Source organism: Miniopterus natalensis, chromosome 2, assembly GCF_054644295.1.
Source record: "Miniopterus natalensis isolate mMinNat1 chromosome 2, mMinNat1.hap1, whole genome shotgun sequence".
NCBI classification, from domain to species: Eukaryota; Metazoa; Chordata; class Mammalia; order Chiroptera; family Miniopteridae; genus Miniopterus; species Miniopterus natalensis.
The window spans coordinates 160742264-160761842 of NC_142082.1; the positions used below are offsets into that span (position 1 = coordinate 160742264).

At 35.8% G+C, this 19579-nt stretch overlaps 1 protein-coding gene across 3 annotated transcripts in view; it reads right to left on the reverse strand.

Moving 5' to 3' along the window:
- The window catches only part of PIK3C2G (phosphatidylinositol-4-phosphate 3-kinase catalytic subunit type 2 gamma), a 233360-nt gene extending 214084 nt beyond the window's left edge, over nt 1–19276 (reverse strand). For all 3 annotated transcript variants that reach the window (XM_016197493.2, XM_016197491.2, XM_087813943.1), the window contains exons 1-4: nt 18560–19276; nt 16308–16390; nt 13091–13248; nt 6258–6372 (exon numbers count right to left, since the gene is read on the reverse strand). In XM_016197493.2, coding sequence (XP_016052979.2) covers nt 6258–6372; nt 13091–13248; nt 16308–16390; nt 18560–19222 — 1019 coding nt within the window. In that variant the 5' untranslated portion in view covers nt 19223–19276. The remainder of the gene's footprint in view (nt 1–6257; nt 6373–13090; nt 13249–16307; nt 16391–18559) is intronic.
- Between the last annotated feature and the right edge of the window lie 303 nt (nt 19277–19579).

Sequence of the window (19579 nt, forward strand, 5' to 3'; positions counted from 1 at the left end):
ATGGAGAGGACATTTAAAATTTCGCACGCACAACCCAGCGAAAATAACCAAATACGGCTTACTTGTTCGGATGGTGTGCGGGAGTGACACCGGCGATGTCTGCACTATGGAGATATACACTGCTGAAGGAAAGAAGTTGCGAGAAACTGCTCTTTCAGTCCTTGGACCCTATCTTGGCATATGGCACCATATTTACCAGGATAATTATTACAGTGCTACATCTGCTGCTGAATTGCTGCTACAGAACAAAACTAGAGCCTGTGGGACCATCAGGGAGAGTAGAGGTTTACCGCCAAATTTGAAAATGAAAACATCAAGAATGAAGAAAGGTGACATAATATTTTCCAGAAAAGGAGATATCCTTCTCCTAGCATGGAAAGACAAGCGGGTTGTCCGAATAATATCAACGATCTGTGACACTTCTGTCTCGACAACAGGAAAAAAAAAATAGAAAAAACGGGAAAAAATATTGTAAAACCTCCCTGCATCAAGGAATACAATGCCCACATGAAAGGCGTTGACAGTGCAGATCAATGCCTTTCGTGTTGTTCCATTCTAAGGAAAACGATGAAATGGACAAAAAAAGTAGTACTCTACCTTATAAACTGTGGACTTTTCAATTCATTTAGAGTGTACAACGTCCTCAATCCACAAGCAAAAATGAAGTATAAGCAGTTTCTGCTATCTGTGGCGAGAGGCTGGGTAACGGATGACAATAATGAAGGCTCTCGGGGACCAGAGACAAATCTGTCCAGCCCTTCCCCTGGGGGTGCAAGGAGAACACCTCGTAAAGATCCACCCAAAAGGTGGTCAGGTGACATGAAGCAGCATGAACCTACGTGCATTCCAGCGAGTGGAAAGAAAAAATTTCCTACGAGAGCCTGCAGAGTTTGTGCCGCCCATGGGAAAAGGAGTGAATCTAGATACTTATGTAAATTTTGTTTGGTCCCTCTTCACAGAGGAAAATGTTTTACGCAGTACCATACATTAAAAAAGTACTAGGAACTTTAATTGTTTAATTGTTTTTGTAAATAAAAATGTTATAATTATTGAAAAACAACACCTAAAGTGCATTATGATCTGTAGTGATGATGATTTAAATAATGTGTAGTTTCCCAAAAACGTGCAGTCCCTGGAGTATGTTTTAGAGATTTCTATGGGGTACACAATGTGTTAATATGTCTTTATTGATTTCAGAGAAAGGAAGGGAGAGGGAGAGAGAGAGAGAAACATCAATGATGAGAGAGTCATTGATCGGCTCCCTCCTGCACACCCCCGACTAGGGATTCAGCCCGCAACCCGGGCATGTGCCCTGACCGGGAATCGAACCCTGATCGCCTGGATCCTAGGTCGATGCTCAACGGCTGAGCCACACCCGGCTGGGCAGGAAACAACCTTTTTGTCCTCAAGTTGTCCTGTCTTCAGCCTGCCACTCTGTAAGCCCACAGGAATCTGTCTACTGGATAAGATCATAGGAAATAGGAAAGTGGAATTAAGAAGGACACTCCTACCATGGTAATTAATGTGGGGCATTAAAGATCAGAACATGAAGGAAGCTGTTAATATTTTTTGAATTAACAAAATGACTTCTGTTATTTCTCTATTTAATTTATTCTGACTTAATTTGGTTTTGGATTCCATTCTTTATATTGCTGACAACTTTGTATTAAGCTACCACAAGACTATGAGATAATCGATGAATTTTCTATTCTAATTCTTTATTTAAAACTCTTTAAAAAGCTGTTTTTGAGGAGAATACTGATAGTTAATGAGACTGTGTTTGATTCCATGGAAGTACTGGGTAAGTAAATTATATTTCATTTTTGAGAATAGTTATGCAAACATGATATTAAAGTTTGTTATTGTGTTTGTAAAAACATTTAACAGGAAGAGGGAGAGCCAGAACAAGAGCCAGAGAGAGAGAAAATGTAATATTTTAATTGACAGAAAATGTTTGTGATACTAAATTAAGATGAATGTTAAATCAGTTGCCATAACAATATAGTTGACTTATGAAAATGAATTTTGACTTGCTAGGAAGGTTATCTTTCTTAATTTTGCAATATGTCAAAGTATAACATCTTAATTGCTTTCTTGATTAAATTTAACTTTTGTCCTATGTACTGTTTTGGAAAAGCTTGTAAAATTTTTTTTTCTTAGAGTCTAAATTCTTAGTTCATTGATAGCCTCTAATATCTTGTTCCTTGAAAAGTGAACAGTGGGCCATGAGCATTGGCATCACACAGAAGCTCATTATAAATGCAGTCGCGGGTCCCAGCCCAGACCAACTAAATGAGAATGTTTTTTAACAAGATCCTCAGGTGGCTGGTGTACACATTAAAGCCTGAGAACACTGTCTTAACCAATCAATATACATTGAAGTACATGTGTAATTTGTGCTCATCTCTATATCTGCCTACCTACCTACCTATCTACCTATCATGGTATTTATTTACATTAGCTCCCTTAGTGAAGATAGGTGAGTAAAAAGAAATAGAAAAATATGACCTAAGGAAGAAGTGAAAAAATAGAACATCACAAGTATAAATACTGCTATCAAAATTGTAAAATGTATCCTGACCACTGACATTTTTTAAAAATTTTTTTTATTTTAATATATCTTTATTGATTTCAGAGAGAGGAAAGGAGAGGGACAGAGAGAGATAGAAACATTAATGACAAGAGAGTCACTGATCACGCCCACAACCCGGGCATGTGCCCTGACTGGGAATCGAACCCCGATCGCCTGGATCCCAGGTCGACGCTCAACCGCTGAGCCACGCCCGGCCGGGCTGACCACTGACATTTTAATTGTGACGACAAAAGGTTTAGCTACTTCCTTAAAACCTACTGTGACTATTTTAAAGACAAATATACCATCTGGAAGACACAAAGGAGTTTAAATGTGAAGAATTTACCCTTATCTAATCCAAAGGAGATGAGAAACTGCAAAAATGAACTAAATATAATTTATCTCTTTCTAAAACTGAGCAGATGAAGAAGCATAGTTCTGATAACATAAGAGAGCTTCAAATGAAAAGTCTTTCTACATCATACTATAAAAGTAATAGTTTTTTTATGGGAGGGATACTTTTCTGCTTAGTTCATTATATTTTAATAACCATATATTTTTAATTTATTGAGACCCACACTTTACACTCAAAGCAATCCATAAATAATGAAAAGACTAGTAGAGGCTTAATAAAATTTTTACATTTGGAATTAAAGATTACTAAAATGTAACCCTAAAGCTCATCTGCAAAGTAGAAAAATATATTAAAATTTAATTTTTAAAAGGTAAATAAATTGAAGTCAAAAGGGGTTAACTCATTTCTCCAAAGCAACTGTGGTAAGGAGTATCATTACCAATAGTGGGCAGGATTTGCTTTGATATTATTTGCTTAAACAGTCTCAAAATTCCAAAAATAAATTAATTTTTGTTTAATCAGAAATCTGGAAATGACATCGAAAGCCCCCCTTTAGTGATTATAATTTACCTTTATTTTAGTAAAATCATTTTAAAACATTTCTTGATTAAAGATTTAAAAAAAGAAAACCTGCAATGTAAGAAAATGAGTATTCTGCAAATTATGTTCTTGTGTTTGACTTAAATGCTGTATGTTGAATTATAAACCCATGTTTAGTGCACAAATACATGATCATTAACCCTAATGAAACATTATCCGTGTAACTTTTGTTTCCAAGTCACCCTTTGTCATGACCAGGCTTTGCTACAGGCTGGAAACACGGTGGGCTCGGTTGGTTGAGCGTCTTCCCGCGCACCAAGAAGTCAGCCGGTTCGATTCCCAGTCAGGGCACATGCCCAGGTTATGGGCTCAATCCCCACATATTAAAAAAGAAAGAAAGACTGTGGGCATCGGAGCCAGATAAACCTGTGCTATCCTGACTTTGTTGCTTCCAAATTTTATGACTTTTAGGAAGTCATTTAATTTCTCTTTGCCTCAGTTTCCCCATCTGTAAAATGGGAAGAATCATGCTTTCTTACCTGAGAATGGATGGTGCTACTTGTGAAAATTCCAGCCCATATGAAGCTTTTAACAGTGATGGACATTCTGTTCTTGTTTTTATTACTATTATGATCCTCTACATGCCACTTCCTTAAGTATCCTATTTTTGTCAGAGCTCCAGTTTTCCAAAAGTATGATTATCTTTCTGGGTACTAAACATTTTTTAATTCAAATACTCATTTGAACTCTTGCTGGTCTTTCTGACCTCTTCCTCTGACTTCTTGATATCACCCCCTGTCATATCCTCGTGGAACTGATTCACCATCGATGTGTTCTGTGCCTTCAATTCTTCTCTTTCCATAGGCTTTTCCCCTTCAACTTATGAATATTATCAGACATCTCTTACCTACATTCCATAAGAATACAGTAAAAAATCTAAATAATTTAGATATAAGAAAGAACAGGAATGAATATTCTGCTTATTAAAATAAGTTACATCAGTACACATAGGCTGTTGTTCTCAGATAGTAAGCAAATCCCTGATATATACATGTCCTTCAATCTCCATTAGGGAATAAATGACTATAATTTATCTATACTAATACTTGGCAACTTTCCTATTTTAACAAAACCCAGGTAAATGAATTTTTAATAGAAATAAATGACTATGAAAACATTTTAGAAATCTATTATGTTCATATTAGCAAGAAAAATATAGTAGTAGGATGATATATACAACATCTGAGCAGTCAACAGTTGAGTTATCTAATTATGGATGACTTATCCTCTCGAAACAGTGATTAAGTCAAGGTCCATTATAAATCTTCTCCACATTATGCTTTTCCAAATTTCTGTTTTTCAGTAGTTTTGCTTTTGGGATGATGCTTCCTACTGATAATACTACATGAATATGTTTGATAAAGTTTCTTGTTCTTTTGCATCAAATGTTTGACATTAGCCAAAGTCCAGATGCACATTTGGAGACTTGCTCATTCAGAAGGTGAATTTTAATGAATATTCGGTATAAGATTGCGCCACGGAAGTGCCTCTCCTTGCTCGTTGGATATGCTGTCAGAACCACATGTTGGAAGGAGCGGCTTAGTTATTGAGTGTTGCCGATCTTTAGATACTTGTAGAAACACAAGGGGGAAATGTAAATAGCAATCCACCTTATGAAACATTTTATTCTTTATTTCTTTCCTGTTTAGAATAACTATGCAATACCAGCAGAGAAATATTTACTTTCTTATACTTGTATTATAGTTTCAAGGTCAGTCTTCAAGGAATTTCATGACAATAGTTATTGTGGCACATTAAGAAAAGGTGAGTTTTCTGTCAAATAAGCATTTGCAGTTGACATACATGAGAACAGGCTTTTCTTGTTGTTTTAAAAGCTTCCTGAATCCTTTAAAGAAGGTATTTTAAAACTTACTCTTTTTTGGAAATGTTATTAAAAATTTATTTACCTGGGTTTTATTAAAATAGGAAAGGTGACAATATTAGTATAGATTAATTATAGTCATTTATTCCCTAATGGAAATGGAAGAATATATATATCCTTCCAAGAAAAATTAATATACTTACTATTTGAGTGTAACAGCCTATGTGTATTGATATAATTTATTCTAATAAGCAGAATATTCATTATTGTTCTTTCTAATACCTAAATCATTAGGATTTTTAAAATTGAATTTATTGGGGTGACACTGGTAACAAAATTATGCAGGTTTCAGGTGTACAATTCTAAAGCACATCATCTGTACACTACATTGTGTGTTCACCACCCCAAGTCAGGTCTTAATATACTTATACTCAAACTCTCTGGGATTTAAAAAAATCAGTATTTAATCAACATACTAATATTATTCCAAAATTTAAAATTACTTATTACAAAATAATTTATTTTTTAAATTGTGATCAGTACTAATAAGCTTTATTACAAGTAAGGTAACTTGGTTTGCCCAGGATTTTCTTGATGTCAAAACTGAGTATCCCATGTCCTGGGAACCCCCTAAGTTCTGGGAAAACTGAGATGGCTGGTCACCTTAGTCATAGGTCAATTAAATACATGTTGCCATAAACACACAAAATACAAAATAGAACCAAGAATAGGACTGTCAATATGACTTATAAAATTTTAAATTCACCTTAAAGGAGGCAAAATTGATTGAATTATTCTGACTAGGAGAGTATAGTGCTTGGACAAAGTCTGATTAAAGGAACACAAAGTAAGTGCTGCTTAATATAGACTATAACAGTGATCAAAATTTACCTTAATAAGATACTTACTTCTGTAAAAATTCTTCATAGCCACATATACTTAGAAGGTAATCTTTGTGGAATAACTGGTCAATTGTACAAAAATGGAGAATTTCTGCAATTAGGTCTTTGACAAGATAGTTAGCTAAAAACAAAGTGAATAATAAAAAATTAATAAGAGCTTATCATATATTGGCTAAGAAAAAGTTTTGAGCATAAAAAAATGATATACACATTATGATATAAACATTATGGTGGAACTCTCTGGTTCCATCCAGAAGAATTAAAATGAGATGTATTTCATTTATTAGTTTAGCTAGATTTGGAGGTACTTTTGAAAAATGTTGCTTGTGCTCTATTCAATTAGTCTGTGTTCATATCACATAATAGAGCTGGGTATTGTATCCCTGATGTTAAAATCTTTGGTACATAGTAGCTATGCATAAAAAATATTCTACTGTGGCTACCCCTAGGGACTTGTAGATACCAAAGAGATCACATAATGAGTGATAAGTGGCAAGCCAGGAATCTAAACTAATCTGTCAACCCCAGAGGCTGTGTTCTTAATGATTCTAACTCTTCAAAGCTGATTGTTCTTCCTTTCCCAAGCAGGAATAACCCACGGTTCTGCCTTGGACAACATTATAATAACCTTAGTGAACACAATGTGCCTTCTCTCTCCACCTTCTCTGGGACTTAAAGTGTAAGCATATTATAATGTGAAGGCTTTTGTCCTCTGATATTTACATTCCATAATATTCCCTGTAAGCTTTTACATGCATATGTCATTTTATAGTGGCCACAACCATGCCGACTTGTTACAAAATGTGTTTATGAAATATTTTTCTAATAACTGGCAATAGTTGAAAATTATATCTGTATCTATAATTATATATCTCCTCCTTTCTCTCCCTCTCTCTCTCCTCTCTATATCTACATCTATATCTGTATCTCTGTATCTAATCACTGTCTAGCTGTGTCATGTCCATGCTTTGAATGTGACCTTATGGTTTCCATCAATGTAAGCAAGTGCAGCAGACTATACGGATGACCTTTAGCCAGTGAGAATTTGAACAGCATATTGCAAACACTAAATTGCTTTCTTCTGAATATTGTTTTGTTTGCAATTATGTATTTACTTTGTTTTGCTGTGGCTTCTTTTACTGTGGAAACTTTTCGTTTGTAAAGAAAGGTTTTTGATACAAACTGACTACTGCACAAATGATACTCCTGGACCTGCCACTATGAAAAAAAGGAAGGGTATAACCATTGATTTTAAAATGTAGGTTTTATGATAGATCATGACATTGTCAAAGAAATGGTTGGAAAAACAAATGGTAAAGATCATCAGGGAATTATGGATTGTGGAAATGCTTTGACATGGGAGAGAATATCTTAAACGTACTGCTGCTTGGTAATGTTGACTGAAATAGTATGAAGTGAAGCTAGAAAAAAATAGGGCCACAGGCAAAATCACGTCTGTAAGGGCTTTGACAAGTAGGGGAGAGCATTGCCAGTCTATGATACAGGAAAACATCTTCAAAGACATCAGTTCACTTTAATTAACTTGACTACCCACTTCCAGGACTGCATCCCCTGTGCTATGTGGGACGTGCATGAATTCATCACTTCACTACAATAATCTTTTCACTTACATCAAAGACTTCATAATCCAATTCCCAGCTATTATTCCTCTCCTGTTCTTTGCTTTGATATCTCTTACTACCTGATTCATGTTACTGTTTGTATGGTTTATTGTTACTTCAAGGTCAGTATGTCTAAACCTGAATTATCACCTTTCTCTTTGAAGCCAGCCATTAAGTATATGAGTTAAAATTCTCATCCATTTTGTAAACCAACAAGTATTATGATTTTTTTTCTTTTTAATATAGTCATTTATTTTTTATTTATTTATTTATTTATTTATTTATTTATTTATTTATTTATTTGTTCATTTTTAAAAAACACTTTATTAAATTTATTGAGGTGACAATGGTTAATATGAACATATAGGTTTCAGGTGTGGGTTTCTAGGTTACGAGATCTGTAGGCTGCTCTGTGAGCCCACCACCCAAAGTCATATCTTCTCCCGTCACCATATATTAAGACCCTTCACCCCCCCACCCCCCCTTCCCTCAGGCAACCTGTACCTTTATTTTGGCAGCTAATATGATCCTTCCCCCAATTTCCTGTATTCTCCCACCCCAGACAATTCTTGTCAAACTGTAGACCATGCTGCCTACCACATTGAAAAGGCTAAGGCCCATTTGAGATTCTTTAATTGTAGGACTCTGCGCCTTAAGTCTAAATCTGTATGCATCTTCCTCCATTCCTTACACTTTTGAGATGTATCTTTCCTACACTGATCTCCAGTCCTATCAGTTAAAGCGCCTCTTTTTATATGTTTAATATCCCCCTGTGGAAGCTGACATAAGTGGAGCCATTTCAAACTAGAGCCTGAGATGCCACTCCAGGGGAGCTGCCTTGCCCACGCCGCTCCTCGGACCTGTGAACTGTTTGCACTGGGCCAGACCTTTGAACTGGGCTAACATCAAGATTGTTTTACAAGCAGTTTTTGGTAAAACCAGCAGAACAGCAGACATTCTGATCATAAGGACCGATGACTATGGACTCTCTCTTTGAAGGTAGAATCAGTGGCCAATCATGTATAGCTCGATAGTAACTCAGCTTCACAATGCCAGTTCAATTTCTTTCTTCTATTTCATGTAATTATTCCTTTCCTCATAAACCCCCCCTTCCCTCACCCTGTAATCAGGATACTATTTGGGTTTCTGTCTGAATCTGTGCTTCCCAGATTACATTTCTTTGATCCCAAATTCAGGGTGGGGCAAAAGTAGGTTTATAATTATTTGAATGGAAAGTAATACAATAATTAATAAATAATAATACAAGAATAACTGGACCAGCATGGCTCAGAGGTTGAGTATCGACTTGTGATCCAGGAGATCGTGGTTTGATTCCCGGTGAGGGCACAAGGCTGGGGTGAAGGGCCCGATCCCCAGTAGGGGTGTGCAGGAGGCAGCTGATCAATGACTTTCTCATCATTGATGTTTCTATCTCTCTCTCTCCCTCTCCTTCCCTCTTTCTGAAATCAATAAAGATACATTTAAAAATAAATAAATAAAAATATAAGAATAAACTGTTTTGTGTACTTTCAACTGTAAATCTATTTGTCCCACCCCGTTACCACTGTCTTTCATTTTGGCTTTTGAATTTTAACACCCCACTCTAAGTTGCTTTTGTCTTCCTTAAAAATGTTCTATTGCTATTTTAATCAATAAAATCTTCCCTAATCTATTCCATTCACTTAAAATAATGTCCTTTTATTTATTTTTTTACCATCCCATTACTACCAGTCATCTTTAAAGAACAGGTAACTTCTGCAAACAGTTCTCAGTTACTCTTTAATCTTTGCAAACTGATTTCTCCTTCCAACACTTTGGAGATTATGTGACCTCCTAATACAGTTCCAACCATGCAACATCTAAATCTCAAAGTAGTTGAAAGTAAAGACACTGACTCTAGAACAACTTTGGAGTTGGAAATAAGGACATGGGAAACAACTTCATTGAAGTTATAGCTGAAGATTGTGGAACAAATAATTCCTTGTTCAAAACATGTGATCCTCTAGAAGGATTTCATTTTCACAATCTTAGGGTAACAAAGTTCTCCTTGGATGAAAAACCCTTACCCATGTCCTCCTCTTTACTTATCTAAATTTTATTATTCCTTAAGTTTCAAAAGCTTCTATCTTTTATTAAAGTCACTCTTGATGCTATGGACAGAAAAGGGGCTTTGGGCCCACCCAAGGACCCCTCTGTTATTGCCCTGGCCAGTGTGACTCGGTTGGGTGCCGACCCGGGCACAGAAAATTTGCCAGTTCGATTCCTGGTCTGGGCACATGTTTGGGTTGCAGGCTCAATCCCCAGTAGGGGGTACAAGAAGCAGCCAATAGATGTTTCATTCTCACATTGATGTTTCTCTCTCCCTCACCCTCCCTTCTTCTCTCTCTCTAAAAAATCAATTAAAAAATATATTTTTTTTTCTAAAAGGGGCCACATGCTAAACCTGACAAGCTCAGGGGAGACCAGCATTGTGGGTCCTACAAACTCAGAAACCAAAAGTAACCACACAGGGTGGTCTGAACGTTAAAATTCCTAACTACAAGTAGGTCAAGGTGGGTGATCAGGTTCTAGGCCTATAGCTTCCTTGACAAAGATCAATCTCTACCTTAAGTGAGCCTGCCTGTTGTCTTTTTGCATCTGCAGTAACACAGCTTTGGAATGTCAGTGGAATCTCCTTTCCCAGACCTCTCGGGGCACACCCACCTCACCAGAGCTCGTGACCACAGAGCCCCTCATTGTTATCTGGTTCCCCAAATACCATCTCTATGTGCTGCAAATGTTAATTATTAACTATGCTGTACCCACCAATGTGAAAGAAGCATCTGTCTCTCCATTTTACTATGTATCCAATCTCCCAGACTTCCCCATTTGCTTTCTCCCTCCCTCTGAATCTACCATCAGTGGATTTCATGCAGCCTTTCTTATGTCTCCTCCTTTGAGTCTAATGTATAAGCTACAAGACTGTCATTCTTAGGAACTTTTTCTCAATCCATTGAGATTTTTTGCTTCCCTGCAATTGTCATCACTTTGGCTCAGATAAACGCATAAAAATTCTCTACAGATTTGGATGTTTCTTATGTCGACAATACACTATTCAGACTTTTGTTCTTTACAGAACATCTGTATTACTAGTAAAACACCAATATAAAGTTGCGAAGGAATTGCAGTTGAAGGGTTGAGAATAGGCCTTCCCAAGACGTGCCACTTTGGCATGTAAATTATTTTGAACTGAAGGCAACCCAGACCCTGCAGGTTTGAGAGAAGTTTTTACCTCCCCTTAAATAATTTAAATTTGGGCCTTGTCCATAATGGAGTTAAATTTGGGCCAGGAATAACTTTTGATGACCTATGTATAAGACAAGGTAAGCACATTAATTACTGATCATCTGCTTGTTTTATTGTCTGATGAATGACCTTCCTCTCCTCTGCATCCCCCAGGTGCCTTACTTGAGCTCAGAATGCCATATATGCCTCATTAGAACATTCTGTCTCTGAGCCTATCGTATATGTGGGGTCTATGACTCATGTGTTTGGGGTTGCCATATGTACATGTTATTAAGTTTGATCACTTTCTCTTATTATTTTTTTCACATCAAGTTGATTATTAGACCAGCCAAAAGAACTTAGAAGGGTCGAAGAAAGTTTCTTCCTCTCCCACACAGCTTTGGCACCAAGACTATTTTAAACTGAAAACATTTAAATATTATTTGTCCTTCTCTTATTTGACTAAAACAGAGCCTCCCTAAAATACAGCTACCATTCTTTGTTGTGGGCTAGTTTCCTATAAATTCCAGAAATCAGGAAGGAGACAGACTGCCTACCATTAGCATAAAAAATATATATATACCTGCCCCAGCCAGCATGGCTCAGAGGTTGGAGCATAGGCCTGTGCATCGAAGGGTCTCAAGGTGGATTCCTGGTCAGGGTGCATGCCTGTATTGCAGGTTCCATCCCGGGCCTGGGTTGGGGCATGTGCGGGAGGCAACCAATTGATGTTTCTCTCTCTCTCTCCCTCTCCCTTTCTCCCCCTCTAAGTCAATAAAGAACATATTTTTTAAAAGTTTAAAACTAAAAAAAGTAAAAAATGAACTCTGGTTTGCCAAATTCAACAAAGAAATATCTGGAGAGTGGGGGAGAGATTTTGGAAATTAAATATTACAAATTGGAAGAGCAGACATGATCTCCCTAATTCACAATTATTCCCTCTTCTGCAGCAACTGAAGCCAATGTGACCAAACCATTTCAATTGGATCAAGTAGCAGAACCATTGATCTTGGCTGTGCAATCAGAATCCTGCTTTTAGAAATTTGGAGTTGGATCTAATAGAGAAGTTAACATTTCTTTAGGTAGCTGGCCAAACAGCATTTCAGCTTGAGAGCTTGGCTTTCTATAGGTTCTGGAAAAGTAAGGGAAATGAGTCCATGGAAAACAAGAGAAACATAAGAAGCAATTATACAGAGAGGAAATGAGGGGACAGGCATACAGAAGTTTTGGATTGTTTGTTTGTTTGTATATTTCCAAATTTTTGCTGAATTCCTACTCTTAAATTCTGTATTGATTCCCTCTACTCTTGAAAAATGTTAATTTTTTTCTGCTTAAACCAGTAAGAGTTGGGTTCTGTTAGTTTCGAACCAGATGGTCCTATTGTTATTCCAACATATGGTTATATTTGTAGTCACTTGTACTCAGAGCCTTGACTAGAGGTAGAAAGAAAAAAAGCAAAATAATAAAATAATCAATTAAAAATATTTATTGGGTCATTATTTGTCAACAAACAGTTGATATGTAGAACAGTAGCAACTAAATTTTGTTCAAAGATTTAATCTTGTTTTGCAAAATAGTTATCTGTAACAGCAAAAGAAAATATGAAACAACTTTAAAGACATTCTAAAGCTTTAGATAAATAAGAATTATCTGGTGAGCTTAATGGAATACAGACTCCTGGGGTCCATTCCCAGAGACTCCGAGTCAGTTTGATTATGATGGCTATACAGGGCTTACACAGTTCTATATACCAATGCTTGTTCTACCTCAACATTTATTTCAGTAGCTAAACAAATGTTAAGAAAACTTTCCTAGTTGCATTCCTCCTTCTTCACTTCAGGGCAAAACACTTGCGAGTAATGCTGCTTTTAAAGATTTTCATCAGTGGACTCAAGGCTATGCAGCCCATACCAGCTTTACCTAGATTTTTATGCTATTTGCAAGGTTGCTTACCATGTGGCATAAAATGAAGTAGTTGTGTTGAATTATTAATAAAAATGTTTATACTAAACTTAGTATTAGAAAAGAGTTGGTATGGAAATGCCGTGGTAGTGCTCCAGATCTTCCCTGAATTGGAATTAGTGTCAGCCGCATGATATGTTTCTCTGATTCTGAAAAATATATATGAAAAAATTACTTAGGACAAGATTATAAGAAACTCTATGCGTGATTTGCTACAGAGGATTGAAAATATGAAAACTATCAGCAACTGATTTGTGGCACAGTGCTATGAGCTAGGTCAGATTGATGAAGACTACAATTATACCAAAAACAATCAGAAACAACCATAGAGGTCTTTAAGCTTCCCCAAGAGAACCTCATTCGAAGCAATTGAGAATATATTGTCATTCAAAGAACATAAAAGTTCACTCTGCACAGTGATTACTTGCTTTATTGACATTGCTTTTGAAGCCTGAACTCCTCGTCTTGTTTTTTGTTCGTGCTTAACTTTTTGAAGTTGGAAGACACTTATCTTAATATAAGGATTTTGGTAGACACATTATCTTGTTTGTCAAATTGGTAAATGCCATTTTTGGCTGTCCATTTTCCTTAAATTTTTGGATTTACACATCTTTGAATTTTACATAAATAATTGAGCTCAAAAGCTGTTTGTACATTCTGAACAATTACTTTTTGCTCAAATGAGTCAGAGAATTGCAAAATAGTTTCTCTTTAGAGCCAGAAGCCTTGAGATCGATCCTGGCTCTTCCATTTAGTTGCTTTATAGTCAGAGGCAACTTATTTGACCAGTTTCTTTGCACAATTGAGGATATTTATATCTACAGTAGCCTGCACTTAACCACAGTTTTGCTTTCTGTAGATTTGTTATCGTTGTAATTAGCTAGTTAATATTAATACAAGGAAGAGAGCAAAGGAGAGGCCAAATGTTATAGCGTGGCCATCTGGGCAGCTTCACCAGGAAGCTCGAGCTTCGCGCTCCCCAGGGAACCACTGGTCCATTCCCTGCAGATCACTGGGGGAAGGGATTGAACAAAGGGGGAGAAGGGCACAGGTGCAGTGAAGTCAGGGTGGTGTAGGGAAGGTGCTTGTCTGTCAGTCTAGCCTGAGGAACAGTAGGTTGGCTAGGGGGTGGACGCCATCAGAAGTGCATGAAATCTTGGAAAGTTAAAATTCCCACACAAAGGAACTTTCTCCTGTGCTGCTTGTTCTCTCATGTTCTCTTGCTCTGCCACCTGCACTCGCCCCTGTGTTCGCTTATGCTCTCCGCATAGCCACGTGGTCTTAAGCAGCCTCCCGGACCATGGCCATGTGGACCCTACACACAATGGACTGCAGTTGGGAACACAAGCTAAGCTAGCCACATGCTGGACTGGACTGGACGTTAATTTGGGGCAGACATTCTGGGCGGTGGCCTCAATTCTGGCCCTGCTGAAGACAAGATCGGACTTCTTCCATAGAGAGATGGACAGAGATGGGCCTTGGAGGGGAGCCCCTTTAATTTTACATCATCAGTAATGCTTTCCATGAAACCCTGTCCTCCTGTGGGAGCCTCAGGAAATTCTTTTCCTCATCGCACCTGAAGAACTCCACTTCCACCAATAACAGTTTCAGCTACCCCAGTCAAACGTGGTCGGAAAATATTAAATGGAAAATTCCAGAAATAAACAACTAATGAGTTTTAAATCCTCTAAGTAGCCCAAGGGAATCCTGCACTGCCCTGCTCCATCCCACCTGGGATATGGATCATCCCTTTGCCTAGAATATCCACCTGTGAGTCACTTAGTAGCCGTCTTAGTTATCAGACCACCTGTTGGATATCTCAGTGCTTGTGTTCAAGTAATCCTTATTTTACTTAATAATATTCCCACAGCGAAAGAGTCGTGATGCTGGCAATTTGAGTATGACAAAGAGAAGCCATAAGAGTTTCCTTTAAGTGAAAGTATGTATGTATAGGAAAGGTCATAGTATATATAGGGTTCAGTACTATCTGCGGTTTCAGGCTTCCACCGGGGATCTTGGAACATATATCCGTGGGTAAGGGGGGACTACTGTGCCACATTTTAGATTTAAGGTGTCAGGTTCCTAGTAATAGTTGTCATTTTGTTACAGTGAGTAGCTTATTCCCGAGGAATCAATACTGATATCTTTAAAGACCCTAATATAGGAATCTAAACTGTCATTTTCCATTTCTTCTGTGAAAGAGAGCATGAAATTAAAGATTAAATATTTTTATGGATGTGGCATGCTTTGTTTTGTATTTTTGTATGTGTGCCTTTCAGTTCTTCCAATGTGGTTATGAGTATTTTAGGCAGGGGCCTTGCTTTTTTGTTTGCTTGTTTGTTCTACATTTGAATATTTCACAATTGGACTAGTCATTAGACATTCAAACAGCCTTTTAAATTAATAATTAAATAAATGATCTAAACTTTTAATCTCAAATGATAATTTAGTAGGATGCTGCTTTAGTTGATAAATATGCTGAATTTATTTATATGTATATTTATAATATTGAAAACATCTATAAATGATAAAAGTCAAGAGAATTAAAATGCACAGACATTAAATTTTTAAAACTTCCAGGAACCTTAACTATAGAAGAGAGACAGAATTATATAAATTTTAATTGCTAATGAGAAGTTGGTCTTTAAAAAGGCATCTCCTTTTATATTAGAAATTTATTTTTAGAGTAGCAAAAAAGGGATCAGTGATATTTTTTTGTAATATCCCTAGTGGAAAAAAATTTGTTTTTCAATGGATAAAAACTTATGCAACTTCAAATTCTGGAATCCCATTCAAGGTAAAACTGAGTGATTAAGAGAAAGACACTCATCATTCTAAATACTATATCCCAGGAAGAAAGGATAAATCTGTTAGTTTGGGACAGAGCCATAGGAGTCAGTCACTTATGTCATTAAATAAAATATTAATTCACTGCAGATTAAACTAGCAACAAATAGCAAGGGCAGGCCTGAAATTATAAAATATTCAACTTTAATCAAATTTTCAAGAGAAAAACATTATTTGACTATAAACAAAACAATAATACCAAAAGCTGATTAATGAACTAATTTGTCATAAATTTATACTTTTCATTCTGTTAAAGGTCACAGAACTTTTTATATGCCAAATTAATCAGCTTAGTGATGTTAAAATAGACAAATTTATGCAGATACAGAAATTTCAAAATTTAATAAAATACACTACTTACTTTTTTACTTTGTCACAAAAGGAGGCCAGACTCATATTACTGCCTTGAGGTACTTCAATTAGCTGAATGGAACAATCTATCAGCTTAAAATAATAATTATTAAATTAATATAGTTTGCTGTAGAGAAAAGATTAATTCAGTACTACAATTTTTATCTTGTTTTAATGATTTATTATTTTTAATTTTATTTTTTTAGATTTTTAATGAAGTAATATATATAGAAAATAGCATATAAAATTAAATTTAAAATTTAAGTTTTGAGGAATGTATACAACTTTTATATCAATATCCCAATCAAAATATAGAACATTTTCATCACTTTAGAAAGTTCCCCCACATCTCCTTCTGTCAGTCTGTACATCTACTTGGTAACTACAGTTAATTTAGATTTATATCATCATAGGTTAAATGTATGTGCTCTTTTGTTTCTGGTTTCTTTCAATTAAGTGATATTTTAAAATTTATCTATGTTGTCATACATACCAATAGCTCATCATTTTTATTGTTGATTAGTAGTATACTAGGGCATGAATATTATGTATCTTCCTGTTGATGGACATTTAAGTTTTTGGATATTGTAGAGAAAAGTATTAATTTTCCTATGCAGATATTTATATGGATATGCTATATTTCTTGTGAATGAATCCATAAGTGGCTCAGTCAGAAGGTGGGTATAGGATTAACTTTACAAGAAATCATTTTGCTTTACCTGTTTTGAATTTGTTATTAGGTACATATACGTCTAAATTTATTATGCCCTCCTGATTGACCCTTTTATCATTATGAAATGACCCTTTTCTTTCTCATAATTCTCTGCATTGAACCGTACTTTTTCTGATATTAATAACCACACCAACTTTCTTTCGCTGGTTGTGTTAAATCTTTTTATTTTTTTTCTCTTGCAACCTGTCTGTACCTTTGTTTCTTAAGTTTGTTTTTGTAGACAGTAGTAAAGTCTTTTTTATTTAGTTTGTCGATTTCTCCCTTCTGCCTGGAATGCTTAGCCTATTTACGGTTAGTATATTTATGGGCATTTTGGGATTTAAGACTGTCATGCTGATACTCTTTTCTATTTGTCTCTTCTATTTTATTTTGTTCTTCTGTTTCTTCTCCCTGCCTTTTTGACCATTCAACACTTCCCTTCTCTGGAGGACTGATGTCCTATGCTGCATGTTGTTCAATGCCTACAGTCAGTTGCTTCATATATTTTGTCTAATGTCAGTTTTCAGTGGTAAGGGAAAGCTGAGCACTTGGGACACTGTCATGATCAACAGTAGATGTTCCTAAAATTCATTTACTTTCCACTCAGATCAGCTCAGGTGCTGCCTCCTCCCCAAATCCCTCAGGCAGAATTAGCTATTTCTTCTCCAGTGAACTCACCCTCTCTGTTATTTTGCTCTCTCATCTTTATTTGTTTGCAAATTCATCTGAGTAATATGCTATTCCTGAAATCAAGTATCCTGTCTTTTCTTCTTTGAACTGGTTATTTCTAGTTTACAGTGCATACTTTAAGAATATAATAAATAGTTGCTGAGTAAATTAAGAATCTTTTTCCTCAGCCTGTAGATTGCAGCTGCAATAATATTTCTTCTTTGTACTCTTGACTTTGTTTCACTTATTTCTAGACTCCGCATAAGCAGAGGAATGTTCCAATACAGTACAAGAAACTCTATAGTTACTAAAATAATTGGAAAACTACTAATGAAACCATTAGGATGAATTGCACAATGATTACTTAATTTTCTACTCTTGGAATGATCCCAATAGAACTTGCCTGCCAACGGTATAATTTAGGAGCCTCTGAGTAAAGGGACATTTCTCTTATTAATAATAATCTAAAGTTTTAATTCATAGTAGTGTGACCCAGAATATAAATGTAATGAAATTTATGGGTTTCTATGTGTGCATAATAATATTATAGAAAGAAAATCAGATAGAAAATACTACCATTAAAACTTCCAACTGTGATATTTTTATCTAATAAAATGTAAATGTAAATACTATAACATTTTATTTAGATTTGATGTAACTGGAACTTTAAAAATTATATTATAAAAATTTTATTGTCCTTTCTCCAGAAAAATATCATTACTTAGGGAACACAGATTTAGTGAATAATAAATGACTTTTTTTCAAGCATATTAATACATTTCTCTATTCAACATAATGAGTTACTCTCATTACTAAATTAATCCGGCATATTATGAAATGATTCAAACTTATATTTTTAGGTCAACACGTATGACACATACCTCTTTGTTCTTTGGCGATGCACTTTCCCACATCCTGGGTGGGAATGAACCTTTAAAGAGCATTAAAGAAGGTTCCACAGTGTTCGCATTTCTATTCCTTTTGTTCTCTCCTTTTGGCATGAAGTGAGTTGAGCAGGATGGATATACAGAAGGAATGCTACTTTCAAATCCTATATGGTAGTTATGATTTTTATTTTCCAATTCTTTTTGTGAATTAATTTTATCCAAACCAGCGGATGATGGAGCTAAAATATTGAATCCGTAAACATCAGCACCATGACGTTTCCCTGTGGGGTTTCCCCAAGGGCTTTCTTTATTCATGTTTTGAGGATTTGGTAGCACAGAAGGCCTAAAACCAATTACTGGTGTTTTTCTAAGTTGGTGACAAGAGAGTTCTGAGCTTTTAGAATTGAATTCATTCAAGGATATTTGCTGTGTTTCATCTAATGAATGCTTTGGTGAACTGGGCACAAAAACGGTGTTTTCTTCAATTTCACTGTGATAGAGTGGAATTTTGTTATTGATTTTGTCTACTAGCTGATCAAAACCCAGACCGACTTGGCTAGGAGAAAGGGGTTGATTTACAGGGTGTAATTCCTGGTGCTGGTGCCGCTCATCATGTGATTCACTGGGATTTAGATCCGTTTTCCAGCAATATGCCATTCTTTATTGTATGTAACTTGGAGGCTGACTCTGCTCCAAATAGTTCCTTAATGATATTAAAGAAGACAGGAATTATCCTAGGAAAAAAGCATAAAAAGAAACAAAAAGTTCTTTGATTAATTAGTAATAAAAGCTTGCAAGAAAGAAATATGATGAATAAATATAAACAATTTCTCCTTAGCAAAATAAATAATTCATTGAATAATATAACACTTCCTCAAGGCTCACGACATTAAAATCCAGGGGTAGTATTGATTCATAAAACTCCTGTGACAGAAAAATAAGTTCAGTTATGACAGGAGGTTCCTGAATCAATCCAAAGTCAATATTCCCCTTTGGGTTCCTTTTGTCACTGAA